The sequence below is a fragment of the Canis lupus genome, chromosome 35, assembly GCF_048164855.1.
Source record: "Canis lupus baileyi chromosome 35, mCanLup2.hap1, whole genome shotgun sequence".
NCBI lineage: Eukaryota > Metazoa > Chordata > Mammalia > Carnivora > Canidae > Canis > Canis lupus.
In genome coordinates this window covers 14,022,410-14,049,711 of record NC_132872.1, presented here as the reverse complement: position 1 = coordinate 14,049,711, position 27,302 = coordinate 14,022,410, and the positions used below count along the sequence as shown (strand labels likewise).

The 27,302-nt window shown below is 36.3% G+C and overlaps 1 protein-coding gene across 3 annotated transcripts; it reads right to left on the bottom strand.

The window, feature by feature from the left end:
• Window positions 1-1,841: 1,841 nt before the first annotated feature.
• Window positions 1,842-26,098, bottom strand: CD200R1 (CD200 receptor 1). 3 transcript variants are annotated; one of them, XM_072811570.1, is made up of 8 exons: window positions 25,642-26,098; window positions 14,909-14,971; window positions 9,166-9,225; window positions 7,307-7,621; window positions 6,938-7,159; window positions 4,165-4,270; window positions 3,582-3,627; window positions 1,842-2,902 (listed from the first exon to the last, which is right to left on the bottom strand). In XM_072811570.1, exons 1-8 carry the CDS (start codon window positions 25,706-25,708, stop codon window positions 2,831-2,833), a joined length of 951 nt encoding a protein of 316 aa, XP_072667671.1. In that variant the 5' UTR covers window positions 25,709-26,098; the 3' UTR covers window positions 1,842-2,830. The 3 variants fall into 3 exon arrangements, with proteins under 3 accessions (XP_072667671.1, XP_072667670.1, XP_072667672.1); XM_072811569.1 differs by having other exon boundaries at window positions 6,938-7,186; window positions 25,642-26,097; XM_072811571.1 differs by lacking the exon at window positions 14,909-14,971 and having other exon boundaries at window positions 6,938-7,186.
• Window positions 26,099-27,302: the final 1,204 nt, after the last annotated feature.

Below are 27,302 nucleotides of genomic sequence, written 5' to 3'. Positions count from 1 at the left end.
CAAATCAGATAAATTAGAGATTATACCAAAGACTGTAATAAGAGATGAAGAGGGACACTATATCATACTTAATGAATCTATCCAACAAGAAAACCTATTAATTATGAATAGTTATGCCCCTAATGTGGGAGCTGCCAAGTATTATCAATCAATAACTAAAGTAAAGAGATACTTAGATAATAATACACTAATACTGGGAGACTTCAATGTGGCACTTTCTGCAAATGACAGATATTCTAAGCAGAACATCACCAAAGAAACAAGGGCCTTCAGTGATGCACTGGACCAAATAAATTTCTGGAATGTTACAGAACATTCCATCCAAATGCAACATACTTCTCCAGTGCACATGGAACTTTCTCCAGAATACACCGCATACTGAGTCACAAATCAGGTCCCAACTGATACCAAAAGATTGGGATTGTCCCCTGCATATTTTCAGACCACAATGCTTTGAAACTAGAACGCAATCACAAGAAGAAATTTGGAAGAAACTCAAACGCATGGAGGTTAAAGAGCATCCTACTAAAAGATGAATGGATCAACCAGGAAATTAGAGAAGAATTAAAAAGATTCATGGAAACTAATGAAAATGAAAATATAACTGTTCAAACTCTTTGGGATGCAGCAAGTGGTCCTATGAGGGAAATACATCGCAATACAAGCCTCCCTCAAAACATTGGAAAATATTCAAATATACAAGCTAACTTTGGACCTAAAGGAATTGGCCTCATTGTTATATGTCCTGAGGCTCTAATGCAGGAAGCCTTGTCTCTGAAGCTTATTAGCTATGTTATTAGCATAGCTTTCAAGACGACATGAGGGCAATCTATATAGTTTTTTATTTCCCCACATGATTCACCTGTTCAACCACATTTAGCACCCCTGTAGTGGAAGATTTTAGTATACTTGTTTCCTGTACATCATAATTTAGCATTTATAAACTATCTTGAAGTATTTAAAGTGTCATTTACCAGGTTATTTTGACATATATTATTAAGTTAAGATGTAAACACAATTTTGCTTTTTTTTGTCTTTCAGTAATATTTAGATTTTTTGAACCAAATTAACACACTCAGAGGTGGATGAAGAATTTAGAAAATGTCAAGGACAGTGTCTGATATCTATTATATGCACTGCTTAGTAACATTTATATGGGGAAACCGAATGGACTGTTTTGAGGGCATAGTCAACTGGTGTAAAAATGCTTTGGTCAAAGTCACTTGCTAAATGTCATTCAATTAGTTTTACCCCCAAAAGAAACCAAAAATCTTTTTAACAATAAAGCCTAGTGTAGCCAAAACACCTGGAAGGAAGATGACAGTGATGTAAGAGCTGTCTTAAATGTTTCACATGGCATAGTTGAAAAATGAATGGATTTTGATTTAATTTCCACCATGATGAAAAATTTAATGTTTTTCCTGGATGGAGAAGCAGACTGATTTTTTTCACAAGTTTTCATAAATAAAATACATTTTTCATAATATTAAAAATAATTTGTATACACATTCTTAATAGTGTATTCCACAGAAAAAATTAAAGGAAAGGGTCATGTCATCCCTTGGGCATTCTCTTAGCACACAGATCATACTTTTTGGATACTGAAGTCCTTCATATTATATTCTTCATAGTATATAAGTTCTTATATAGTCAATGAACATATTTCTTAAATACCTCACAATAAAATGTACATCATAAAAATACACAATTTCAATTTATCAAATCTGAAAAAACTTTTAGGCGTTAGCTAATGATGAGTTCAGAAAGTAATCCCACACATGTGTTCCTTCTCTCTTATTCCTGCTCTTTCTCATAAACATGAAAGAAAAACATAAATCGAGTTTTGCCAAATAGTGTAATTTTTATTATAGCCTTAAACCATATTTGTTAACTTGTTGGTTAAAAACAAGAAGTGGGAATCTTGCAGATATTAAAATAATAGTATATGGAAAGGCACATTCAAACACAGTTGACAGAATGAAAATTGGTTCAATCTGACATATCCATCAATAAAAAAATGCACAAACCCTTTTGACCTGAAGTTCCACTCAGGGAAGTTATTCTATAAATATACTTAAACAAATACAAAGAGACATATCCACAAGTAACATTCTATATGGTATTGTTTATAATACCAAAACAAACAAACAAAAAAACTTAAAACAACCTAAATTTTTATCACTAGGGCTATGGTTAATTAAATTATGATATAGCCATATAATGGAATTTTACAACCATTAAAAAGAATGAGGTAGCTCTGCTTGTATTGATATAAAAGGTCTCCAAGACCTATTATATTATTAGCTTTCTATAACTACAGAGGAGCATCATGATATATTCCCATCTTTGTCTTAACAAGGAGATAGGTATGATATGTAAATAGACATAAATGTACACACATACCTTGGGTGTACAAATATATATGTACATAAAATTTTCTGGATGAATACATAAAAGATGCTGATTGTTCCTTCTGCAGATTTCCTTCTTGAGGAAACTCAATTTTCATTATCTACCATACTGAACAATTTGAGCTTTATCATGAGCATTTACTTTCTTTGTATCAATATCAGTTCTTCAGAGAAACAGCTAATATCAGCTAACATTCCAAAAATTTCAATTGTATAAGGATATGAATTCAAACCTTTAAATGTCTTCTCAGAATCTTTGAAAAGCTAATCTCAAAATAGGTTTTCCTTGCCAGAACTCTAAGAAAAGCATAATAGTAGCTGTGCTATATCTTAATTCATTTGTCCTGCTGCTAGATTCCAGTAACTTATGAAGTATGGAGACACACAGCCCTCAACTTCACTTCGTAACACCTGAGACCTCATCCCTTGCTCACAGTATCGTAGAGTGGATTGTTCTTTTCTGTGTAGCTGGCATAGGGCTGCATTTCATCCTAAGAAAGAATTCAAAGTCAAAATCAATTTTAAAAAGCCATGAATCATCAACTACCTATGTTGATCTAACAGATGCCCACAGATTTAGTATCTACCAAGAGTGCTTTTATTTGTGTCTCTGTGCTTACATGGATATAATAGAAAAAAGAAAGACTTTTTTCTATTATTTTGTCAAAAAATGTATTGCTTATCTAAGTCTCAGTGTGAGATTACAAAGTTTGCTTGATAGTAGGAATGGAGAAGAATAAAGTAACAGAAGAGGTATTTCAAAGGAGAGGATCAAAGACTTCATAAGCTACTGGTTATGAGATTATCGAGCAGGAGAAGATTTAGCTCAGGTAGAAGGGAAATGATGGTATGGAGAAACGGAAAGGAAAGAATTGGAGATGGTTTCATGGGGGAGTAAAGATCAATTCAGTTTCTCTAAGCATTACATTCCAAATTTGGCAAACATTATGTGTTTTTTAGGAAACAATTCTTGAAATGAAAATATTGTTCAGAATGTGTATAAATAGTACATGGTAGGTAATTAACAAACTAAGTACACTTGACTGTTAGCATATTGAAATTCGATTTTTTGCTTTTAACTAAAATACTAATATTGATGCAATGTATGATTATACGGCTATATTCGATTTTGTGGCTTAAAAGATTGCAAACTTTTTAATGTTATCTTACCTCCTCAACAACTGTAGTGGTTTCTGTTCTTCCTAATTTGCATTTTCTGCAAAAATAAAAATAAGCTGAAGTGAATGCAGAAAATATCATTATTTAATTAAAAATGGGAAAACAAAACAGTATACTACTGACAAGTGTGGTTTATTTTTGATAGAAGCCATTAATAAAATAGAATGGAATTATCAGAAATAAGAATGCTGCCTGTAGTTAATACACCTAAATGAGATAATTCTTTATTTGGTAAAAGGAGTGGAATTATGCAACAGAAGCCTGATTTTGGAATATATGTGACACATCTTTTTGGTACAAAATGAATTATTGTAATTCTTTTCTCTAATACAGAAAAATATACACTGTCTCTCCCAAGATCTTGTCCTAAATGGCCTATATCCCTATGCTCGCACGCCCAAGTAACCAAGTAAATGTCTCTTGTCATTTAGAGTATTTCAAAGCTAACACCTTTAGGACACACTTCTTGATTACGGGAGAGTTGGTGTTAACATATTAATTTTACCCCATCATTCCATATATCTGACCCCTTCTAGCCCAATAAAACCGAAGAAGAAAAAGCATCAGTTAATACCTGCAGCCCCAGATTTTGAACAGCAAAATGGAACCTATGATGATGAATAAAATCAAAGTAGAGAGGATGATATATACAATATTCCAATTTAGTGGTGATTTGTGACCTGTAAATATAGACACAAAAATATATGCTTTAATTGTGGCACATCCAGACGATGGAACATTATTTAGCACTAAAAAGAAATGAGCTATCAAGCCATAAAAAGACATGGAGGAAATTTAAATGCATATTATTCAGTGAAAGAAACCAATTTAACAATGCTACATCCTGTATGATTCCAAGTATATGACATTCTGGAAAAGGCAAAATTATGGAGACAATGAAAAGATCAGGGGTTGGTTACTGGAGGCTAAGGTGGAGGGAGGGAGGAGTAGCTGGAGCAGAGAGGACCTTTAGGACAGTGAAACTACTCTCTATGAAACTACCATGGTGGATATGTGCCACTTCTACACTTGCTAAAACGCATAGGCTAAACACCTAGAGTGGACCCTAATTAAGCTATGTTTTATGAGTGATAATGTTGTGTTAATGTAGGCTCACCAGTTCTCATAAATGTATCAGGGTGTTGGAGATGGACAGAGAGGGGAGACTGTGCATGTGTTGGGGCAGGGGTTATATGAAAACTCTGTAATTTCTACTCAATTTTGCTGAGAACCTAAAACTGCTCTAAAAACTACAGTCTATTTAAAATATGTAATATAACTAAAAAGTAAAATATTGGAGATATCTATCTATCTAAAACAGTTTGTTTTTAAACATTGCATTTCTCTTTTATTTGAAAAAGAAAAAAAAATTTACAGCCAAAAGCAATAGCATTGTTTTGAACCCCTCTCCTTAAAAGAATACATACTCTTTCATTGGAAGTATAGCTACAGAAGCTGAGGATCCCTCCTGCAAGGTGACAGGGAGGAGATCTAATGACTAACTGGCAGTGGATGAGACAGTCCTTTCGATTCTGAGAGTTCATAAACGTAACATCACATCACAATAGCAGGGGTAAGATTGCACGCATACACAGGGCACAATTATTCTCCTCAGTAAATACTGCTAAAATGTTTTTTAAAATCAATTTAACAATGGATATTGGAAAATGTTTCAAGACGTGGGTTTTCTCTCCTTTCTTCTTAAACCTTAATTATCTGTAGGAAAATTTTTTAAGTAGAACTTTTAAATATAGAAAATGAACATGGATGAAGATGAGGAGATGAATAATTTCGACTTTTTTTTTAGGTGAAAAATGTACAGAAGACAAATAATTTAGGGTGGAATAAGTAAGAATCTTAATATCCATAGAACACCAAGAAGACACTGGAATAGGAAGGGCTAAGTCTAATAAAAAGGGGCAAGTGTGTGGAGGGTGAGGTGTGAGCTAAAAGTTGAAAGCTTCTTTGAAGGTCTGTACTGAGAAGAGACAGGCTGCCAAGTCCACTCCCACCCTGTGCAGCCAGGCCACCATACCTCCCTCAAACAGCAGAAATAAGAAGTTTGGCCCCAGAAAAGATGACCTGAAGAGATTCAGAGTCAAGGATCCAGACATAGTGGAAGGTGGAGACGGAGTACCAGGCTGAAGAGAGGAGATATCAAAGAAAAATCTGAGTTCTACAGTCTCTCTCTCTCTCTCTCTCTCTCTCTCTCTCACACACACACACACACACACACACATGTTCCACTCTTTTCCCTGTTCCCATCACACCAATAGTCAGGGTTATCCCTCTAAGACAATAGACTGGAGAATAATCTTCTGCAGAACCTAAACAGTCCAGAGAAAAGAACTTCAGATAACCAAAGAATCCATATTTAAATTTTTTTTTCATTTACCTCCTTTTGGCCTATTGAAGCTAACTAGTTGATAGCATCACCCACAGATAACATAGCTCCAGATCAGGTAATTTTTGAAATCTCACTTTGAAATGAATGGATAGCCAAGGATTACCAGAGAGTAAAGGAAAGCCTCATACATAAAACACAGAGATTAAAACTAGCAAAAGTCTGGAATACAGAAGGAACTCAGATTAAACAGACATGGAATCAAGCAGAGCACTGTGGAAAGAGTGTCTAGGACACTCTGGTTGTGCCAATTGTGCTGGTTGTGTCACAGGTTAGTGACTAGCTAGGCCAGGTTAGAACAAGAGTATGTAAAACTTCATACACGATATCTTTAAGAAAAAAAAATAGAACTGATGGATTACCCAAAAAATTTGATCATGTGGACAGTAGTATTAAGATGGGTTTTCTAATCTTCTCAGTGAGCTTAGTGATAATTAACATTAAGTACATATATATTTAGGAAAATAAAAAGTAAAGGTTAAATCAATGATTGAGATTATTATAGTATACCTAAGAAATTCTAGGCAGAACCTGGGGAAGAAAATCCCACCAAACTAAAAAATTGTGAAGAAACTTAATGAGTGACACGATCCTTCTTATAAACAAACATTTATTTAAAAATACAATTTATCCTTCTCCTAAAACCATAAGCATTAACTAAAAAGTAAACTACTCAAGCCAACTGACTACTTGTATACAGTGGACATTAATATTAAATTATTTTTATTTTAATTAATTAAATAAACTTCATTCTAAAATATGGCTTCTTAAAAACAATTTTCTGTGTTCTTCTTCTGGACATAACTCTTAATGATGGAGGAGAAGGACATAAAAAAGAGGATGGGGACATCATCCTTGAGTGAAACGCTCCACATCCTCCATTTTCGTTCTATAACTTCTCTGAAAAAAATGAAGATATCACGCAAAACCTCGAATCACTAACCTGGATTCATCTCAATGGACAGACTCTTGTTGCCAGTCACATGGGAGACAAAGCAGGACACCTCAGACACCTGGTGGTCCTCCCAGTGGCATGTACTCTGCACGGTCACTGTGTCATTGCCCAGTTGTTCTTCCACAGTGTGACAATCTCCCGTTGGGGTCCAGGAGATCTGTGCAGCTGGCTTCCCTGCAACTGCCCAGCACACGGTAGTTCCATTCTCGCCTAGAGACAGGGTCACCTTAGGGGACACTGCAGAGATGCAGGGGGAAATGTTTCAGGCTCAACACATGCGATATGGACTAGAGAGAGACCTTTGGTTCAGTCTCAGATCTGGTTCTCTGGCATACCACAGTACGCGAGGCTCCTTACCTAACACTTGGAGGTGATGCCCATGACAGAAATTCCCATCAGGTGTGACCACTTCACACTTGTAATATCCTTCATGAGTGATGGCCACGGGATTAATCCGAAGGGCAAAGTTCTGATCAGGTCTGGAGTCCCAGGATATTCTCTCGTCTGTACAAGTTTTTTCCCTGGTCTTGTTGCTATCTGTCCTGTAGGCTCTGATGCAGGAAGTGTTGTCTCTGAAGATTACTGACCATGTTACTACCAGAACATTCGAGGTGGCATTAGGGCAATGGAGCACAGCCCTTGTATCCACAAATACAGACAGAGAAGTGTTGGCTGGACACACACACAAAGAGAAGGAGAAAACAGAAGCGTGGTGAACAGCTTCATGTGCACATTTTCCACAACATATTACACATGACTTTCCTGGTGATCTTATTCCAAAAATGTTAGACTTAGGTAAAAAATAAAAATGCACATAATGTATAGAATACATTATGCTAATCCGGAGATGAACCCATTTCTCTCCTACATTTGTGTTATTAGATAAAGTATATTTACTATATGTGCAAGAAATATTTAAAGGGCTTAAAATTAATTCAGAAGTTTGGTATAAAACAAAAAGGAAACAATATAAATTAAAGGACAAAGTCATCCAAATCTAATCTTTTGGTCTTCTCGAAATAGAAAGTGGAAAATTGCTGATGTGGTTTTCTCCTCCTACGTTTTGATTTGAAAGAATAGATCAGTAATATCAGAACAAAATGCCTATCCCTAACGTTGCCATTTCAGATAAACATAAATAAAAAAGGGTGAGATGGCATTCAGGTTGAGCAAGCTGAACTTTCTTAAGTTATTGTTTATTTGGAGAATCCCAAAGACAAAATCAGCAGATCATCCTTCCTTCCTTCCAACTGAGTCACACGCACACTGCCAAACAGTCCCACTGGGAACTCTGCTTACAGATTTCATTCCTGTATGTTCTACCAAATTATGAGAATTAAATGAAGAAGTTCACTGCTTTTGTCTATCTTTAAAGTAAAACTTCAGCCCTGCAGCCTACAAGTATTCTCCAGTATAGAAACTCCAGCTCTCCCATAAACACACATAATGCATCCATGACTGGGGGGGGGGGTGGGGGCGTGGGGATACATTAGGAGCATCAGATATCACATACCTGCTGTACCCAGGTGAGTGGCAGGAAGCTCATCATTTTAACGTGAGTGGAACCTGCTGTGGCGGGGCAAAGTTCTTATGTGGATGAAGTGTTTGTGCTAAACTCTGCATTTGAGATCTCTCCTCTCCTCTTTTGGTATCTTGTGTTTGCCTCTTGTGTTACGGACTCAAGCCCTTGCATTTCAAAGCCAAATCAAGATCCCATAACTACAGGAAGCAGGGGGGGTTTGTTTAGAGTACATCTGAGGGGCAGTTAAATTCATGCTCCTTCCACCATGCACAGGGCTCCACACCCCATGCTCAGGGAACCTGCAACTTGGCCAAGGCTTAGAAGTGAGCAGCAACACCATGGCTTGGAGAGGAGCTAGAGGTGGGTGTGGGCAAGCATACATGTGCCCAGGGGCAGGATGCTGAAGATGAAACCAGAAAGAGAAAGGGTGGTGAGCAGCATGTTTATGACTTCCCCCATGAAGTTTAGCACAGTGCCTGATAGAGCTCCATAATCTTCATAGGGAATTGAACTGCTTTAGGAGAGGAGGGTCAGGGTCATGCATGGTCCCTCACCCCGTTGCATTCAGATCACCATGCTCTTCAACTGGCTCAAAATTGTCCCCCTGACCAGACTGTCAACTAGTTTCTAAGGATGTTGAACACTTCCTCCCTTTAGTACTGGCCTCTAGAAAAAAAATTAAAAAGCATATTACCTTCCACAGGAGGTGTGATGCTTTTCTGCTTTCTTTCCACAGGTGACGTATTTGTTGAAGCTAGAAAATATTCAGAAGAAAGTAAAAGAAATCAATTTTTGGTGCCTAAATGGAGTGCAAGGTACTATGTATCCACAAAACTTATAGACACCATGATAGAAAATGAGTTAAATATAAATAAATTTAACAAAAAGTTTTGCAAGGCAGAAATTAGAAGTTTTTCCATCAGTAAGTGGAAATACATGTTAACACTTGAAAATTACATAGAAACTCTTAGTCAGCGATGCCATTTATGGGACACCATGTTTTTTACTTGACAGCAATTTCCTACAAGGTAACCTGACTCCGCCACTTCCCTAGTCACAGTGGATTGGTCCATCATTGGTGGCTCACTTGAGCTGAGCTGAGTATAGTACTTTTCCAGTATAGTACTTTCTGCATTACTCCAGAAGGCTCCTAACATCTTCTCTGTCTCAAACCTCTCTTCTTCTCAGTTCATACCTTACCTTGCAGCTGTGTACATGATTCTGTAACACAGGGGTGATCCCCTCCACTCGGACACCCTTCAGAAATCTCTCACCACCTGAAGACAAACTTACATGTCTTTGTATTGGCTTTTCAAATTGACCCCAAGATTAAAGTTGCTTGAGTCAGTGGTGGGTACCTCACCCAGCTGCCAAATCAGAGTACTTTCTCAAGTATTTTGGAACCATATTGAGAAGATTAGCCCCCCCAACAACCCCCTCTCATTTTTCCTACCGTGATGGCTAATTCTGTGTGTCAACTTAAAGTTGGCTAGGCCATGGCACCTGAGTATTTAGTTAAACATTATTCTAGATGCATCTGTGAAAGTATTTTTTAGATGAGATTTACATTTAAATCAGTAGACTTTGAGTAAAACAAATTACCCTCTAGAATGTGGGTGGGCCTTATCCAATCACTTGAAGACCTCAATAGAAAAAGATTGACCTTCTCGAAAAGGGAATTCTCCCAAAATACTGCCTTCAGATTCAGACTGCAACTCTTCCTGGGTCTCCGAGCTACTGGCACACTGTGCATATTTTCGATTCACCAAGCCTCCACCATCATGTGAGCCCATTCTTTAAAATAAATATTTCTCTAGTTACACAGAAAGTAGATAGGTAGGTAGGTAGGTAGGTAGGTAGGTAGGTAGATAGACCGATAGATCTCTTGTTGTTCTGTTTCTTTTAGGAAGCCTAACTAATCTATCTTCTGAAGAATGTCACAGAAACAAAGAAGAAAAAGGACATTATTCACCTAGTTCAAGTTTCTAAATCTGTATAGCGCCTGAGATCCACATGTATTCCTTCCCTTGCATTCTGTAGAGTTACAGACAATCAAAATAGTTCTAATCTACTTCAAACTTGATTTCTGAGAAATTCCCATTTAAGTACTGTTTTTTAAAAACAACAATGAAAAACTAATGCTTCTCTGATTTAAGAACCTAACAAAGTTCTTCCTCTGGGTTTATAAGATCACTATTTAATAAGCATTTTATGAGCCTTCTTCTTATAAAAATATACCTCTTGCTCTCATTCTAATTATGTACCCAATTCTACCACATTAAAAAATAAAGAAATTCACTAAAGTTCTTAGAAATAAGCGGTGTTCAGGCCTCTAAAATAATTAGGCTTTTTTAGGCAACTAAGTTTTACTGACGTGGTCTGGAAGGAAGGCAAAGAATGATGTGATAACGATTAAATTTAGCTTCTATTGGACTCAAGAATCTACTCCAGAAACATAAGAAGTCAGAATTGCCCTCAGAGGGCTTACTGAAATCAAGCTATAACTTAGATATTCTAGAATTTAAACCTCCATTATAAGCAATATAACAGCCTTTCTAGACCTCTCCCAGCTTCTCAGAAGTCTAAGGTCTGACAGTTTCTTCCTTTGTTCACCAGCAAACAAGACTGAGGGTTTATAATGAGAGAAAATTTAGGATGTGGGTAGTTTTGATGATGGTATTGTAGTTTCCATTTGGAGGGTCAAAAGGAAGTTTCTAAGTTGTATTAGGAATAAGGGGTATGACTGTGGAAGGAGCCTTGGTGTCCATCGAAAGATGAATGGATAAAGAAGATATGGTTTATGTATACAATGGAATATTCCTCAGCCATTAGAAATGACAAATACCCACCATTTGCTTCAACATGGATGGAACTGGAGGGTATTATGCTGAGTGAAATAAGTCAATCGGCGAAGGACAAACATTATATGTTCTCATTCATTTGGGGAATATAAATAATAGTGAAAGGGAATATAAGGGAAGGGAGAAGAAATGTGTGGGAAATATCAGAAAGGGAGACAGAACATAAAGACTCCTAACTCTGGGAAACGAACTAGGGGTGGTGGAAGGGGAGGAGTGTGGGGGGTGGGGATGAATGGGTGACGGGCACTGAGGGGGGCACTTGATGGGATGAGCACTGGGTGTTATTCTGTGTGTTGGCAAATTGAACACCAATAAAAAATAAATTTATTATAAAAAAACTAAAAAAAAAAGGAATAAGGGGTATAAGTAAGGTGGGCTGGGGATTACTGGAAAAGAACAATCAAAATCTGCAAACTTTTTCCATAAACGACCAAAGAATAAACATTTAAGGTTTGCAGTCCATATGGTTTCCACTGAAAGTATTCAATCCTGCCATTGTAGCAAGATGGCAGCCATATATAATACAAAAATAAATGGGCATAGCTTTTTTCCAATAAAACTTTAATTATAAAAATGAGCTGGCTGGATTTTGCCCATGGGCCATAGTTTACTGACTCTTAATTTGAAGGTATAGTACTGTTTGTTCAAATTTCTTGCATTTACCACAATGAGAAATAAAAATAATAAACATCTATTCAGAATTTTACTTGGTACCTGCTTAGTTTGCCTTTTAAAAATAAACTAAATCTCCACTGACCACTCCAAGTTCTCCCTCAAGTGAAATAAATGTCCTATTCTATTTTTACCATAAATAGTAATTCTTTCCTTCCTTTCTGTCCCTCCTTCTTTCCTTTCTTCCCTCATTCTTTCCTTCTTTTCCTTACTTTACATGAAGTGTGGCAAGTATTAAGGGCACCTAAAAGGACTGGCTAAGAATAAGAAGTAAGAAATAGGAATAAGAAAACTGCAATAAGTCCTGCCCCCTTCCTAGCTAAGAGAGATGTCTGGGACCAAGAGAGGGCCACCGTGATAGACAAAGGTTAGTCTAGTACATGATGGTTTTCTATTGTGGTCATTTTGGCCTCTGCAGCCCTAAAAACTGCTTCTATTTTAAAGATACAGACTGTTGTCAATGGAAAGTTCAAGAAACTCAGTCTTGACCAATAGCTCTAAAGAGTTTCTTCTAGCCTTTGGATTTTACTCAATATGCCCTGTAGATATTGTTACTTTTAGTGACAAAGCAAATGAACTTTGCTCTGAACTTCTAAGCTGTTACCATCTCAGTGGATTCTTTTTTAACCATCTTGTCTGGGAATATTGGCAATTTAATTCTTATCACATATAACTAATTCCATATCTGGATAGTACAGGATTCTGTTAGAAGAACCTGGTCTGGCATTAACTGATGTCTTCACAACTGATTTGAATGAAGTTTTCAAGCATCTTTCTCAATGATCTCCCAGAAGGCTGGAGTGTGGAAGAGACTTCTGCCTATTAAAGGTATTTCAGTGAGTAGAGATGCATAGAAAAATCTGCCTCTAGAACCAGATATCAAATTTTCCTATAATCGAGCAAAAGAGGCCTCCTTCCAAAGAATGCCCTGAGAGGGAATATCAGTAAATTATCCCTGAGACTTCTCATGCTGGAGATAAAACCACAAGTTGGAATGTACTCTTAAGTGTACAAAATGATTTTTTATTTTCACAAATATTCCTGTAATTATTTTTATGATATTGGAAATGCTTCTTAATGCTTCTAGTTACCATAGAATGCCAATTTCATATCAGGTGTCTTCATTGAAAATAGAAAGTGTTCTTATTCAATCTTGCTTGAAGCTTCATGTACATCAAAGTAGTAAAACAAAGGCATCAACTTTGATCAACGGTCCTGTGATTTCTTTCTTTAATTTCTTTAAATGAAAGATTTAGGGACACCTGGGTGGCTCAGAGGTTGAGCGTCTGCCTTCTGTCCTGCGATCAAGTCCCACTTCAGGCTCCCTTCACGGAGCCTGCTTCTCTCTCTGCCTGTGTTTCTGTCTCTGTCTCTGTCTCTCATGAATAAATAAATAAAATCTTTAAAAAAAAATAAATGAAAGCTTTAAATTTTCTTTAAAGTTCAGAAAGTTTTACATTGTTAACATCAGAAGTCAAATTTAACACTTTCACAATGTATGTGTATATATATAGAGAGAGAGAGAGAGACAGACAGACAGACAGAGACAAATGTGAATTGTTTTTTAAAATATATTTGTAGGGGTGCCTGGGTGGCTCAGCGTTAAGCATCTGCCTTCTGCTCAGGGCGTGATCCTGCAGTGCCCAGATCAAGTCCCATGTGGGGCTCCCTGCATGGAGCCTGCTTCTCCCTCTGCCTGTGTCTCTGCCCCTCTGTGTGTGTGTGTGTATCTCATGAATAAATAAATAAAATCTTTAAAATAAAATACATTTATAGTATAAAAGTAGCTTAATTTCTCTTTGTATTAGTCACCTGGGGCTGCCTTAACATGTAATGACCTACGTGGTCACATGAAACAACAGAAATTTATTCCCTTATATTTCTGGAAGCCAGGAGTCTGAAAGCAAGGTGTTATCAGGGCTTGTTCCTACCAACAGCTCTAGGGAAGAATCCTTCCTTGATCCTTCCACCTTTTAGTGGCAGCCAGCAATCCTTGGTGTTCCTTGGCTTGTAGATGTATCATTTCAATCTCTACCTCCATCTTCGTATTGCCTCTCCCTGTGTCCTCTCCTTTTCTCTTCCCTTCTCAGGACTCTTGTCATTGGATTTAGGACCCACTCCATCAAGGATGATCTCATCTCAAGGGCTTTAAGTTAATTACATCTTCAAAGACCCTTTTTTATAAATGCAGCCACATTCACAAGCTTCAGTTGAACATTTCTTTAGGGAGAGGACACCATTCAACCCACCATTCTGGGGGGAGCACCAGTGATGCATTGTTTCCAACCTTTTTATTTATAGTTTATACAGCTACTTTACTTATTTTATCCAGTAGTTGACCTGGAATCTAATTTTTCTATATAGTGAATAGTTGAGTGCAGTTAGAAAGTATACTTATAAGTCCAGAAATGCATTTTAGAATCACTGGAATTATTTTTCAATGAAGTGAGGTATATAATAAAAATAAAAACTTAAAATATAAAGAAAAATCTAACTACAATGGCAACTTTGGTAGACAGTAGGGCTGGGTGGGGAACAGAGTCAATAAATTACAAATATCTGCTAAGACCTATTTTTTTAAACCTATGTTCCAAAAATTGAATGAAAAATTTAACTTATGTTTCAAAAATTGAATGAGAAAAATTTTGACACACCATTGGTTTGCTTAGTGATCACATTCTTCAAAAAGGCACTAAATAAGCACAGAGTAATTTTAGAATGAAAAATTTATGAACACTTTTAATAAAATAAATAATATTTTATTTAGACTACTTCAGACAATATAGTCTATAAATACATGTAAGACTATTCAAGATCTTAAACATAAAAAGTATACCATCATCAAGCATGCTTCTAGTCGAATCAATACGTGATGACCATTACCCAAGCTGTAGTTGTCCTTACCCGTTTGGTACTGTGTTAAGTTGTTTGGTGTACCAGGACTTTCTCCTCCTGTACCTATGCACTCTGAAAAGACATATGAGATGATCAAAAGAATACACAGTAGTATTTCTGACTCCTAGTTAAACCAGACTTTTTTCACATTCTTCAGGCCATTTTTGGATTGCGGTTGACAATAAAAACATAAATTATGACAGACAAGAATTCTCAGGCCAATTTTCCCAGTATGAACTTTTGACTTGAACACCCTATCTGTTTGGCATACCTCTACTTTAGATCCAAAGTGTCTATCACCACCCTCCTGTTTTTACATTCAAGTCATTTCTTTTTTTAAAATATTTTATTTATTTATTCATGAGAGACACAGAGAGAGGAAGAGACATAGGGAGAGGGAGAGGTGGGCCCCTTGCCCGGAGCCCAATATGGAACTCCATCCCAGGACCCAGGGATCATGCCCTGAGCTGAAGTCAGACGCTCAACCACTGAGCCACCCAGGCATCCCCATTCAAGTTATTTCTTATGTGCATTTAATCTACCTCCAACTGTGAAAGAAAGCATTTTTCTATTCATTACAGGCTTTTCAGGACCATTCAGTAGATAAAGTTTAGTAGTGATGTGTTCATTGGGTGCTGGTTTGAAGCAAAAAAGGATTTTCCTAAGCTGTGTTGAAATCATACCATATAAATAACTGTCTATTACATTCAAATTTTGTAAGGCAAGCTCTAAGTGGGAATTGCTAATAAACATTTTTTTTTGAGCAATACACCTGGCAAAGTATTCACTGAGCATAGAGACATCATAATAAACAATGCCCTCTTCTCTCCAAGAATTTAAGGTCTAGGCAAAGAAGGTCTATGTATACAATTACAAGGTAAAGTTTTCAGAGTGATGATAGAAGCAAACACAACGCCCAGAAGTTAAAAAGCAGAAGTGTTTAATTATAAAAGAGCAAGTGTAAAAGATTAGGGAGAATTCTCTACAACAGATGATACTTGACCTGGATCTCAGTAGATGAGTTTTTTCAGGGAGACAGAAGGAAATCTTTATGCACACAGAAAGAAAGTCATTTAGAAGAAGATAGAAAAGCTACATGGGATTTTCAAAGAATTACAAATAGTTTACTGTTGCTATTAAGTGAGAAAAACTGGATGTATGATTAGAGTTGAATCTGGATATTGGCAGGTTCACCGTAGAAGGCACAAACTCCTAGAAAGTGTTCACAAGGAGATGATACACTTCTAGTGCATCTAGAGTGGTTGTACCTGACTGGCAAAGAGAAACATTTTAGGATAAGATTTCATGCACAGTGTTTTTCTGGAGAAATTTTGAATCTGTTCCTCTTCTTAACTTCCATTTTCTTTAATAAAACATTATTTTTTAAATAATAATTTTTAAAAGATTTTTTTTATATATATTTGAGAGAGAGAGAACACAAACAGAAGAAAAAGGCAGGGAGTCCCATACAGGGCTGGATCCAAGGAGCCCAGGATCATGAGCTGAAGGTAGACACTTAACCAACGGAGCCATCCAGGCACCCCTTAAAATAATTTTTGAGCACTTTCACTAGGAGCAAATTTTGGGTAACTAGCATATGTTATTTATTTCAGTCTCCCCATCCTGACAGGTAAATTTTTATCCTCTTTTTACAGATTAAGAAATGTAGACTCATAGTAATGAAGCAATTTGGCCAAAACCACCCAGCTTGTAAGCTGCTCTAATTCCCCAACTATTCTTGTGCAAGTAGGTCTTACTACAGTGAAAAGAAACCAAGATTTGGATCCTAAGAAATGCAGTACAATAGTTACACTACCCAAATTAATCTAAATTAAGAGAGTTGAAGAAGCAAGTCCAAGCCACATTTTTTGAGGAAACAGAAACAAAGGTCTGAAAAAGTATATCAAATGGCAAGTCATTAGAATTGGATTATAATGGCATATGGACACAAGCATTATGAATTCTGAATCTGAATGGGAACAGTTAAGCTAAGGAGAAGGATTGTAGACGATTGCCAAAATTTGTGGGCCAAACTTATCACTAGATTGTAAGCTCTATGAAATCAGGGATTTTCATATGTTTTTCCTCCCACAGCCCCAATGCTTAGAAGAGTGGTTTGCCCAGCATCCTGGCATGTAGCTGACTCAAACTAGGTTAAAAACACAATCTTACAGCAAACTGTTCTAAAGACATGGACAGTTAGTTTACATAGGAAGCACAAAAGTCTCTTAGTCATATAGGAAGATGTTCATACATCATTCATGGTCAAAGAAATGCAAATTAAACTATGCAGAAATACCGTTTCTCACCCATTAGACAGCCAATGGCCAAATATGTGACAATGTACTTTGGAGCTGTGGACAGATAGGCATGGTGATATAATGCTGGTGGGAATGTAGAATGTTACAACTTCAACAGAGGGAAATTTGGCAATATATAGCAAAATTACATATGCATTTCTTTTTTCACCCAGCAATACCAATTCTCATAATCTATCCTAAAGATACACAAGCAACAGTATGAAAAGAATATATGCACAGGCTTTTCATTACATTGTGATAACAAGACTTTTAGAAATAACCCAAAGGCCGCTCGTAGGGGATTAGTTTTCTAAACTATTGTACATCCACAAAATAAAAGATTTTATTTATATATTTGAGATATATTATATATATATAATGAAACTCTTAAAAAGAATAAGGGATAGCTCTATAAACTGTTATGGAGTAATCTCCATGGTATATTGTTAAGTGGAAAAAGCAGGATACATAAAATTGTATATAGTACACTACTGTTCATCTAAGCTACGATGGGAGGGATACGTATGGGTGTGTGTGTGTGTGTGTGTGTGTGTGTGTGTGTTCTTTCTTTCCTTACTTATAATTTCAAAACTAAATGGACAAAATAAGAACAAAAATAGAAACGGTCTCTGATTTTATAGATTTGACTTTGGAACCATGTAATCATTTTACACAATTATAAAGCATAATCAAATTACTTGTAAAAACTAAAATTATTAAGCAAAGTGAAACAAATGAACCTAACTAACTGCATGTAGAATTGGTTACATAACCACATATAGAGCAGCTATTCCAACTGACTTTCAAAGCACAGCAATTTGACTATATGCTGCTAGTGTAATATACTTAATGGCATAAATAATTGCAAAAAAAATCTTTATTTTCAATAATCAAATTGCTAATGGTAGTGGAAACTACACTGGAAAACTTCTGGCAATTCTTTTAAAAGTCAAACATGTGCCCACCATTACCTGACCATTCCAACCCTAGGTATTTACTTAAGAGAAATGAAAACATATGTCCACACAAACACTTGTGCATAAATGTTCATAGCAGCTTCATTCACAATAACAAAAAGCTGGACACAACCTAAATACCAATCAACAGATAAATGGATAGATTTTCCCTATAAAGGAATATGACTCAGCAACAAAAGGAACCACAGCAACATTGATGATTCTTAAACTCATTGTTGAGTGAAACAAGCAGACACAAAGAGTATACACTATACCTTACACAAAGGAGTCCTACGAATGTGAAATGTTAACTAATCTGTGATGCCAAACAAATGAGGACGAAGGCAAAGATGGGCTGCAAACATACATGGAGGAATGTTTGGCAAATGATGAAAATGTTCTGTATCTTGTTTGTGAGGATTCACAGGATATGTCAAAACTCATCAAACTGTACCTTTTAAATGGGTACAGTTAATTATACATAATTGTCCCTCAATAGAAGTAAATATAGTATCAGAAACATTAGATTTTAACACACATAACATTAGAACATGCATCCACACAAACACAAAACAAAATACAAATGGAAAAACCCTTGATGCTGAAAATAAGGTTTTAAAAAAAAACCTTTTCCATCTAAGTTAAAAGCATCAGTAGAAGTAAGATTGTTTTGTGATTTTAGTACAAATGAAACTTCTTACTCACTTTGAGCACTAGAAGTTTCCTTTCCCAGTCGTCATTGTCATAAGCCTGAACAAGTGTCTATCACCCACACAACAGACATTGTATGGGCATGACTGTGCAAAGCTATACTCCAAAGGCTTCCTCCAGTTCGAGGCGGGGGGGGGGGGGGGGGGAAGGGGGTGCTCTCAGAAAGAGCACATGGCTTTTTTGTGAGGTTAAACAGTTTTTATCTATTCTAAAATCCTGTGGTCTGCTGTCCTGATTAAAAAAGTGAGAGATAGGCATTGTTGATATTTCACCACTCCCAAAAAACCCTTGACTGAATAACTGATAGTAACCTAATTAGAATGTGGATCATGCCATATTCCAATAGTTACTATAGTCGCTAAGATTCATGTATTATTTCCAATGTATGGGGATGGGAAATGAAAAAGTTAAAGAGTTCTCACCCTCTCATTCATTTGCAGATTTTTTTAGGAGAAGGCAAGCAAAGCAGTAAGGAGGTTAATAAAATGAATTTTAAGCTAATAATGCTTAATTATAGGCAAAACTGGAGCCTAAAGTACTTGGCTATGCTCTAATAAGATTCCCATATATCTGCAAAAGAGAATCATATAGTATAGTTCTATTTTTGCATTTCTTTTGACATTTCTGGATAGAACTTGGGGCCTCTAAGCTAGTACTAACTAACTAGAAGTCATTCCTATTGCTTATTATGGTCTTTCCATCTTCATTTGTCATCTTTATTGTTTTTCAACATTGAATGAATTTACTACTTTAAAAAAACAGAATATAGAATATATTGAAATATATTTCAATACATTGAAATCTATGGAAAAATTGTGATATTTTACATAAGGAAAACCAAATAATATGATTATTTCATTCTACATTTTATATTTCGGTCTTTCAAACTTCAAAACTCTACAAATTATTTTAACAAATATAGTGCTGGACCATCTTGGATTAAGCAATGGCTGCAAAATATGAGAGATATGAGTTTTACTTATTACTCTGCTTCTTTTTTGAATCATTTTAGGTAATCAAGTGAATTCATATGCTCTAGGTTTCCCCTCTGCAAAATGCAGACTATCGTTCTTAATTAATGAGTAAGGAATAACTCATGAAAGGTATTCAAAATACATTGCAGACTGAGGTATTAAATCCAGTTATAAGGAAGTACACCTTACCTAAAGATTCAAGGTTTTATTTAAAATAAATGCAACTTTGAGACTGAGATCTTAATCACACAAAGACCTGGAAACTCAAATTACATTGTTAGAACAATCTTTATTTAACTACACTAAGCACGTAAGTTTTTCTAATCAACAGTACAGTAAAGCCAATACAATACAGAAACCTTTACTTTGAATCTTCTGGCTCTAGAAAGCTTAAAATACCAAACTTAACATTTTAGTTAGTGAGTGTTTGTTTTGCATTTTATAAAACTGCATATTGTGGGTATAGGTTAGACCTGCAAGTATTATTTCCTAACAGTTACGAATGCATTCAAGCAAGAAGTTGTTGAATTAAATTGCGTCCTTTTCTACTGATATTGAGAATGAATTGCCACCCAAACAGGCTAACTATATTTCTTCCTCTAATGCAGTAGTTTTCACATTGTGATCTGGGAATTATGAAAGTCCATGGTAGCCAAACAAAAAAATCCATGAACTTTGTAACTTTTGAAAATTTGAAGCACAAATTATACTTTTATTTCCGATATGTAATTAAAAAGCAGTGTCGCCCTGTAGGAATAATTGGAAAGTATCAACAATTCTCCTCTAAATTCTGTTAGCAAATAGAAATGCTTGAAATAAAAGACTCGTGTGAATCTTTTCTCTACCAAAGCTGCCCAAAGACTAATGCATTAATTTTATGATAAATTTTTGAAATAAAGGAAATGTTTTCTGCCTTCTAAGATTATGATCAGATTATGATCTAGTAGTTTTCATTCAAATGGCAGCTGAGTGATCCCCTATCAGTTATATTAGAACTTTTGGACTGATGGAGGGCAACTGGAGGCTATATAAATATTCATTGATTCAATTGCAGTAGCTAAGCACTCAATAAATGCCTATTCATCATGGAATTTCAATTTACTGAGAACAATGAACACTAATCAAATAATTATGTGAAATTACAATAACAGCAAATGAAAAGTGTGAAAAATGTACCCTGAACAACATATCCTAGTCTTGAGGTAGTGGAGAGCCCCTAAGGTGGTTCCCAGTATTGTCTCTTCCTTATATTCATGTCTGTAAAATTCCCTCCTCTTGACTGTGGGTGGGATTCATTTATTCACTTACTGAGCAAAATATAGCAAAATGATGGATGTCAGTGCTAAGAGTCAGTTATAAAAAGACTGTGGTTTCTGTCCCAATGTTCTCTCTCTCTCTCTTTCTCTTTCTCTCTCTCTCTCTCTCTCTCCTTCCCTCCCTCCCTCATCACTGTGAGAAAATAAATATTTGTTTTGGGGGTAATTTATCATATAACAATAGGTAATTAATACAAGGTCCAATAGACAAAAGCCAATAAGAAGAAGGAGAGACAAAGACAGAGAGAGAAGAATTTTCTAAATAAAAGTACCATTATGTGCAGATGACATGTACCTGAAGAGATTATAGAAAACTAGGATCTGAAGACCAGGGCTGGGGTGCCTGCATGGTGCAATTCATTAAGTATCAGACTCTTGGTTTCAGCTTTGGTCATGATCTCAGGGTCGTGGGATCATCAGGCTCTGCACTCAGCAAGGAGTCTGCTTAGGTTTCTCTCTCCCTCTCCCTCTGCTTCTCCCACCCCCCTCTCTCTTCTCAAAGAAAGAAAGAAAGAAAGAAAGAAAGAAAGAAAGAAAACAAACCAGGGCCAAAAAAAAAAAAAGAATATCATCTTTTGTTATGTTAGTGTTACATAATGATTTCAGAACTTCTTTCCTGAGACAAATGTATCTTCTTACGGAAGCAGAACAGAAAGGAAAAAAAGTTTTTGCCATTCTAGCCATATGAAATATAACATGTTTTTAAAATGAAAACTCTCTCCTTCGTATGTATTATAGCTTAACATTTCTATTATGAATTCTTGCTTCCAAAAAAGAAAGAAACTAAAATACAAAATAGGAGATTTCTTATCTTAAATCATATTTGTCTAGAATGAGTGGTCTGTGACCACAGTCTAAATCTCCTCCATACCCACTGTCTCCTCAACACCAGCAGTCTTGTGGCTCCTACACCCTTCCAGCACACAGTTTTGAAGGTCACCAGCTCCTTGAGAGCCAAACTTTTGGCCTTTATTCAGTACTAGTGCTCTTGGATTATTTGGAAGATGTGGATGCTATTAATCACTTTCCTTTCTTTGTAAAACCCTTTTGTCAGCCTCTACCACTATCTTTGTGCTTTGCCTCTGATGTCTTTCTCCTTAGGCACATTAATGAGGACATTCCAAGTCTCAAGTGCCCATCTTTCTCTCTGCATCTTTTCTCATTATTCTCCATACAATTGATTTCTCCTTGTTTTTTTGTTGTTGTTTTTGTTTTATTTTTTTTAACAACTGAAGCCATAGCTTAGTTCCCTCTGCCTTTCATACAAACTGTTTGACCTGCCTGCAATGTTAGTCCCTCACCTCTCCCTGGCCGCTCTTTTCTGCTCTTCATCTCAAACATCACTTCCAAAGGAAGTCTTCCTTGACCCTCACAGAACACACTAGATTTAGCAATTACACATTTCTCTGTCACTCTCTATTTCTTCTTTCACATTATTTAATTATGTGCAATTATTTATTTAATGCTGGCTTCTCCTCTGAGATTCTAAGCTTTGTGAGAGTGTGATTTATGTCTGTCTTTTCCAAGTATCCCCAGCATGAAGCACAATCTCTAACACGTGACAGGTATGCCCTTACTTATTAACTGACAGATTTTCCCAGACATAATTTGGCACATCTTTTTTACACTATATTTTTGATATTATGGATGAGTTTCGAGATCAGTTCATTTACTAAAAAGTTGAGTGATAGCCTTAGTAATTCCTTGAACAATGCTGAGCTTTATTTGCCCATGTATAAAATGAAAGGATTTAATTTGAAGGTTTCTAAAGTCTCTCCTATCTGAAAACTCTATATTTCTCGAAAGTGTCATACATTTCCTTCATTTCACAAATGAGAAAATTATCGTCTAAAGAGGGTAAGCAATTTCTTAAAGATGACACAGCTAGTGGTTAAATTTTCATCTCATGACAAACCTTTAAACCTAACACAGAATTATATAAGGATCTAGAAATTCAGGGAAAGGAGACTGAGATTTTATTGAGAAAATTAAAAGCATCAAAATATTCAATGCATGGATGAAATCTGGAAGCAAAAGGGCATTAATAATATAATACATCCAATTTCAACTTGTGTACCTATCTTTCCCCATCTATCCAAATTTATCATCCAAGATCCATTTTCTCCATTAAGACTTCAAAAACTCCAATCTACTGTAATAATAAACAATCTCGTCTTTGGATTTTACTAGATTCATAGGTAATTTCAAGACTGGCCAATTCAATTACTTCATCTTAGCTTGATCTCCCTATTTTAATTGCTAATAATTAAAATACCCTCACACCCTCCATAAATAATCCAGTGTTATATAATCTGAAATTAAGACAGACTTCTTTCTTTTGGCATTTGTTTTTAATTTTCCTTCCTCCATCCTTTTCAGCTAGCCACAGTTTTGATTTTTTTTTAATCTCCTCTTCTTGTTACTGCCTGCCCCCTAGTGGAAGATAACAACAAACGATCAAAATCAGCCCAAAGAAAAGTGGAGGAACCCTTTTAAATTATCAGAATTTTAATCCTGATAATCTTAATCAGTGACTTTTATAAAAGGTAGAACCAAATTGATTAAGATAGTAATTTTGCTATCCATTAATACAAGAAAAAGATCTAGAATAAAATAGGCTAAAGTAAGGAGAGTGTGAGGAAAGAGGACCAGACACAGAGGTGGAGAAACTTGCTGGACAGTGGACTGCTTCGGTTGTTTTAATTTTTCCCCTCAGGTATTTTCTTAACAAACCTTGTCTACCAATTACTAAATTGCTTGAATTTATAGGCAAATAAGTCAACAGAAAAGTAAATAGATTTTTTTAAATGCTGTGCTTTTCATTAAAGTCATTAGTGTTTTATGTGCCTTTGTGAATTCATCTTGTACAATAAAATGTGTTATTTCTGTTTGGCAGTATTAAAAACAAAGCAGTATTAGTAATAAACACATAAATTCATGCCCCAAGTAGTTTGCTTCTCATTATTCTGAATTATTTCACGAGAAATTTATCATGCAAATCTCTGCATGTAATATAATTTGCTTTTTTGTATCTTGATGCTAAGCATTTCAAAAACTTTATAATTATACAAGCACGGCTTTCAGAGATTTGATTTAGGTAATATATTCTAGCTGTATTCAGAAATAGTCTTAAAATTCAAACCTTTAGACCATTACAATTTAAAATTATCAAGTACTTTTTTATCTTGATTTTTTTTCCTTTACTCAAAAGTCATAGTGCAACTTGACATGAATCAATAGCTCTTTGCCTAGCTGGCTTCCCTGCCAAGTTGGGTCCTTGCTTTCCACAATTAGGTCTCAACTACAGAAAGATTTAGATCACTTGATTTTTTTTTAAGTGAGTAAGTAATCCGTTAGCTTACAACCAAGCATAGGCAGCATAATTTTTTTTTTCAGTGGTGTTATAAATAGTGGTGCTTTTTAGTGAAAAGCATAGCCCTATTCAAATGTCCACTGATGGTCACAGACCTAGCTGGATGTGGCTCTGCCATAGATGCGTGGTGTTGAACAAATCAATTCACCTCTCTAGGCCTCAGTTTCTACTTTTTAAAAATGAAAAATTGTCTTCCATGCCTACTTCACTGATTTGCTTTGCAGATCAAAGGATATAAAGCATGTGAAAATTCTGCATGGAAAGGTAATACCGTATGGTTGTTTTATTTGTGCTCACCAGTAAGACTTTTTTGCTGGAAAGTAGGCAATACTTTAAAAGTCTTTTCTTTTTTCAATGATCAAATTATAAAATTTAATGCCAACTACGCTGTTCCCTTGCAGTTGCTCCCATTTACTAAAAGCGAAACTTGAAAACTCTCTCCCACATCAACTCCTACAAACCCTCTGTAGTGAAACCAGGACACCCCCACCATAGCCCCCAGGGCCCTACAACTCCTACAAGAACCTAGATGTTGCAGTGTCCTCTCATCCAGAAAGTGTCTTTTACAGCCTACACATCTTAAAGATAAATACAGACATACCTCACAGATACACCACTCAACTTCGAGCGCATCCTATTTTAAAAGCACCTGGTCATACAATGTGATTAAAAGGAATAAACTTTCCTAATTTATATGGTTAACAATATAGACTTAAGTGGGGTGGAATTATTATTTAAAATTTTTTTTTTAAGAGAGAAGAGGGTAGAGAGAACCCAGATGGCTTGGATTACCACTAGAAAATATTTGATATATTCTGCTTGGCTCAGAAAAGTGGGGGGTGAGGGGAGAGCGGGGGAAATAAGGAAGTGGGCAGTGAAACAAACTATAGAGATGCCTTTAGTACCGTAGGATAAAAAGTAAAATAAGTAAGACAAAGAGCTAAGTGAGGAGAATAGAATAACATGATCTGAGAGCAGCCCCCTCCCCCATCTCTGTGATAGCATTAGCTGGCCTCCCTCCCCAAGAAAGGTAAAGAAAGCTCAGCAGAAGCTAAGCCATGTTTGCCACCGGTCATTCTCCTGTCACTCTCCCACAAAGATTTCAGACTTACCAAACACACAGAAGATGGTCAAACCTAGTAGAAGCCATAGCTCAAAAGTCCTCCCCGCACAGGGCATTTCTGATCTCTCGTATTGTGCCCTCTACTGAATACTCTGCCTCCACACAGGTATGAAAGGAGCTGTGGACATGGTGGGGCTCTCCTCTGGTCAGCGGCTCTGTGCGGGATCCTCTTAGCCCATCAGCAGCAGGGACACTTCTCCTTCCAGCCTCTTCCCTCCACTCTGTGTGCTAGGCTGATTAGTAAGTTGGAACAGAAGACACTCTTCTTTGGAACTTGACACAGCAATAGATTTCCTGTATGAAGCACCGAACCAGAAACAGAGGAAGCAGATTGATTGAGCCCTCTTTCAGCTCATTGGTCCCTCTCTCACTTCTGCTGCACACAGATCAACCTTACAGTAAAGCACTGAATGTGCCCAAGATAAACAGACTCGTCTAAACTTGGATTACAGAGCACAACAGGATATTTATCTGTCCTTGGCCCATCCCCTTACATTTCCCAATCACTGTAACTTTTGAAAGCTTCTCTGAGTTGAAGAAGAGTATAGCCGCAGTAATAAAGTTTGGAATAAAATATCCTCCCTTGAAAATTCTTGCGTGAAATTACTGTCCATAAGGTCCACAACTCTAGAAGAATCATAATTGTATTCGTTTCCTACTGGCACTATAACAAATTACCACAAACCCAATGGCTTAAAAACACAAAAATTTGTCTTAGAGGTCAGAAGTCCAAAATTGACCTTACAGGGCTAAAAGCCAGGTGTCAGCAGAGCTGTGTTTTTTTCTGGACACATGGAGAGAACCCATGCATTGCCTTTTCCAGCTTCTGGGTGCCACCAGCATTCCTTGGCCTGTGGTTACATCAATCCCACCTCTGTTCTGTTGTCACGTCTCCTTGGATCGTAAACCCTCCTGCTTCCTTCTTATAAAGACCCTTGTGAGGGGTGCCTGGGTGGCTCAGTCAGTTAAGCATCTAACTTCATCTCAGCTCAAGTCTCAGGGTCATGAGTTGAAGGCCCATGCTGACATGGAACCTACTTTAAAAAAAAAAAAAAAAAAGGCCTTTGTGAGTACATTGGACTGCTCAGATAATCCAGGATAATCTCCACATCTCAAAATTCTTAATCACATCTGCAAAGTCCCTTTTCTCATGTAAGTTTAACTACTTACAAGTTTCAGAGGTTAGGACATGGACATCTTGAGGGGGGCATTAAATTTAGTATTTATTTCCATTTATTTTCACCTTTAAAGAGCCAGACTGATCATTTGAGCCAAATTACAAATAAACACCAATCTTTAGCTATTACACATCTGGAATTCAGACTTACCAAAAAACCCTCAGCCTTCCTGTGGCTACCTCATATGCACTTAGATTATGTTTGGGAGAAAAGAAATCCTTTATTTGCTACACCAAGACTAAAACTCTTCAGGAAGGGGAAGAAATATTGCAAACAGGAAAAAGATTAAACAACAAGCATTTTTTTTCTTTTAGGCTAGCAGTTTCATCTTCCTTCTTGCCAAACATTAAACTATATATATATATATATATATATATATATATATATATATATATCCTCCCTTCCTCTTCTCAAGCTTTCTTTCTAGTGAGCCAATTTGATTGAGACAGTAGAATCAGGCACTTGAGGGCTT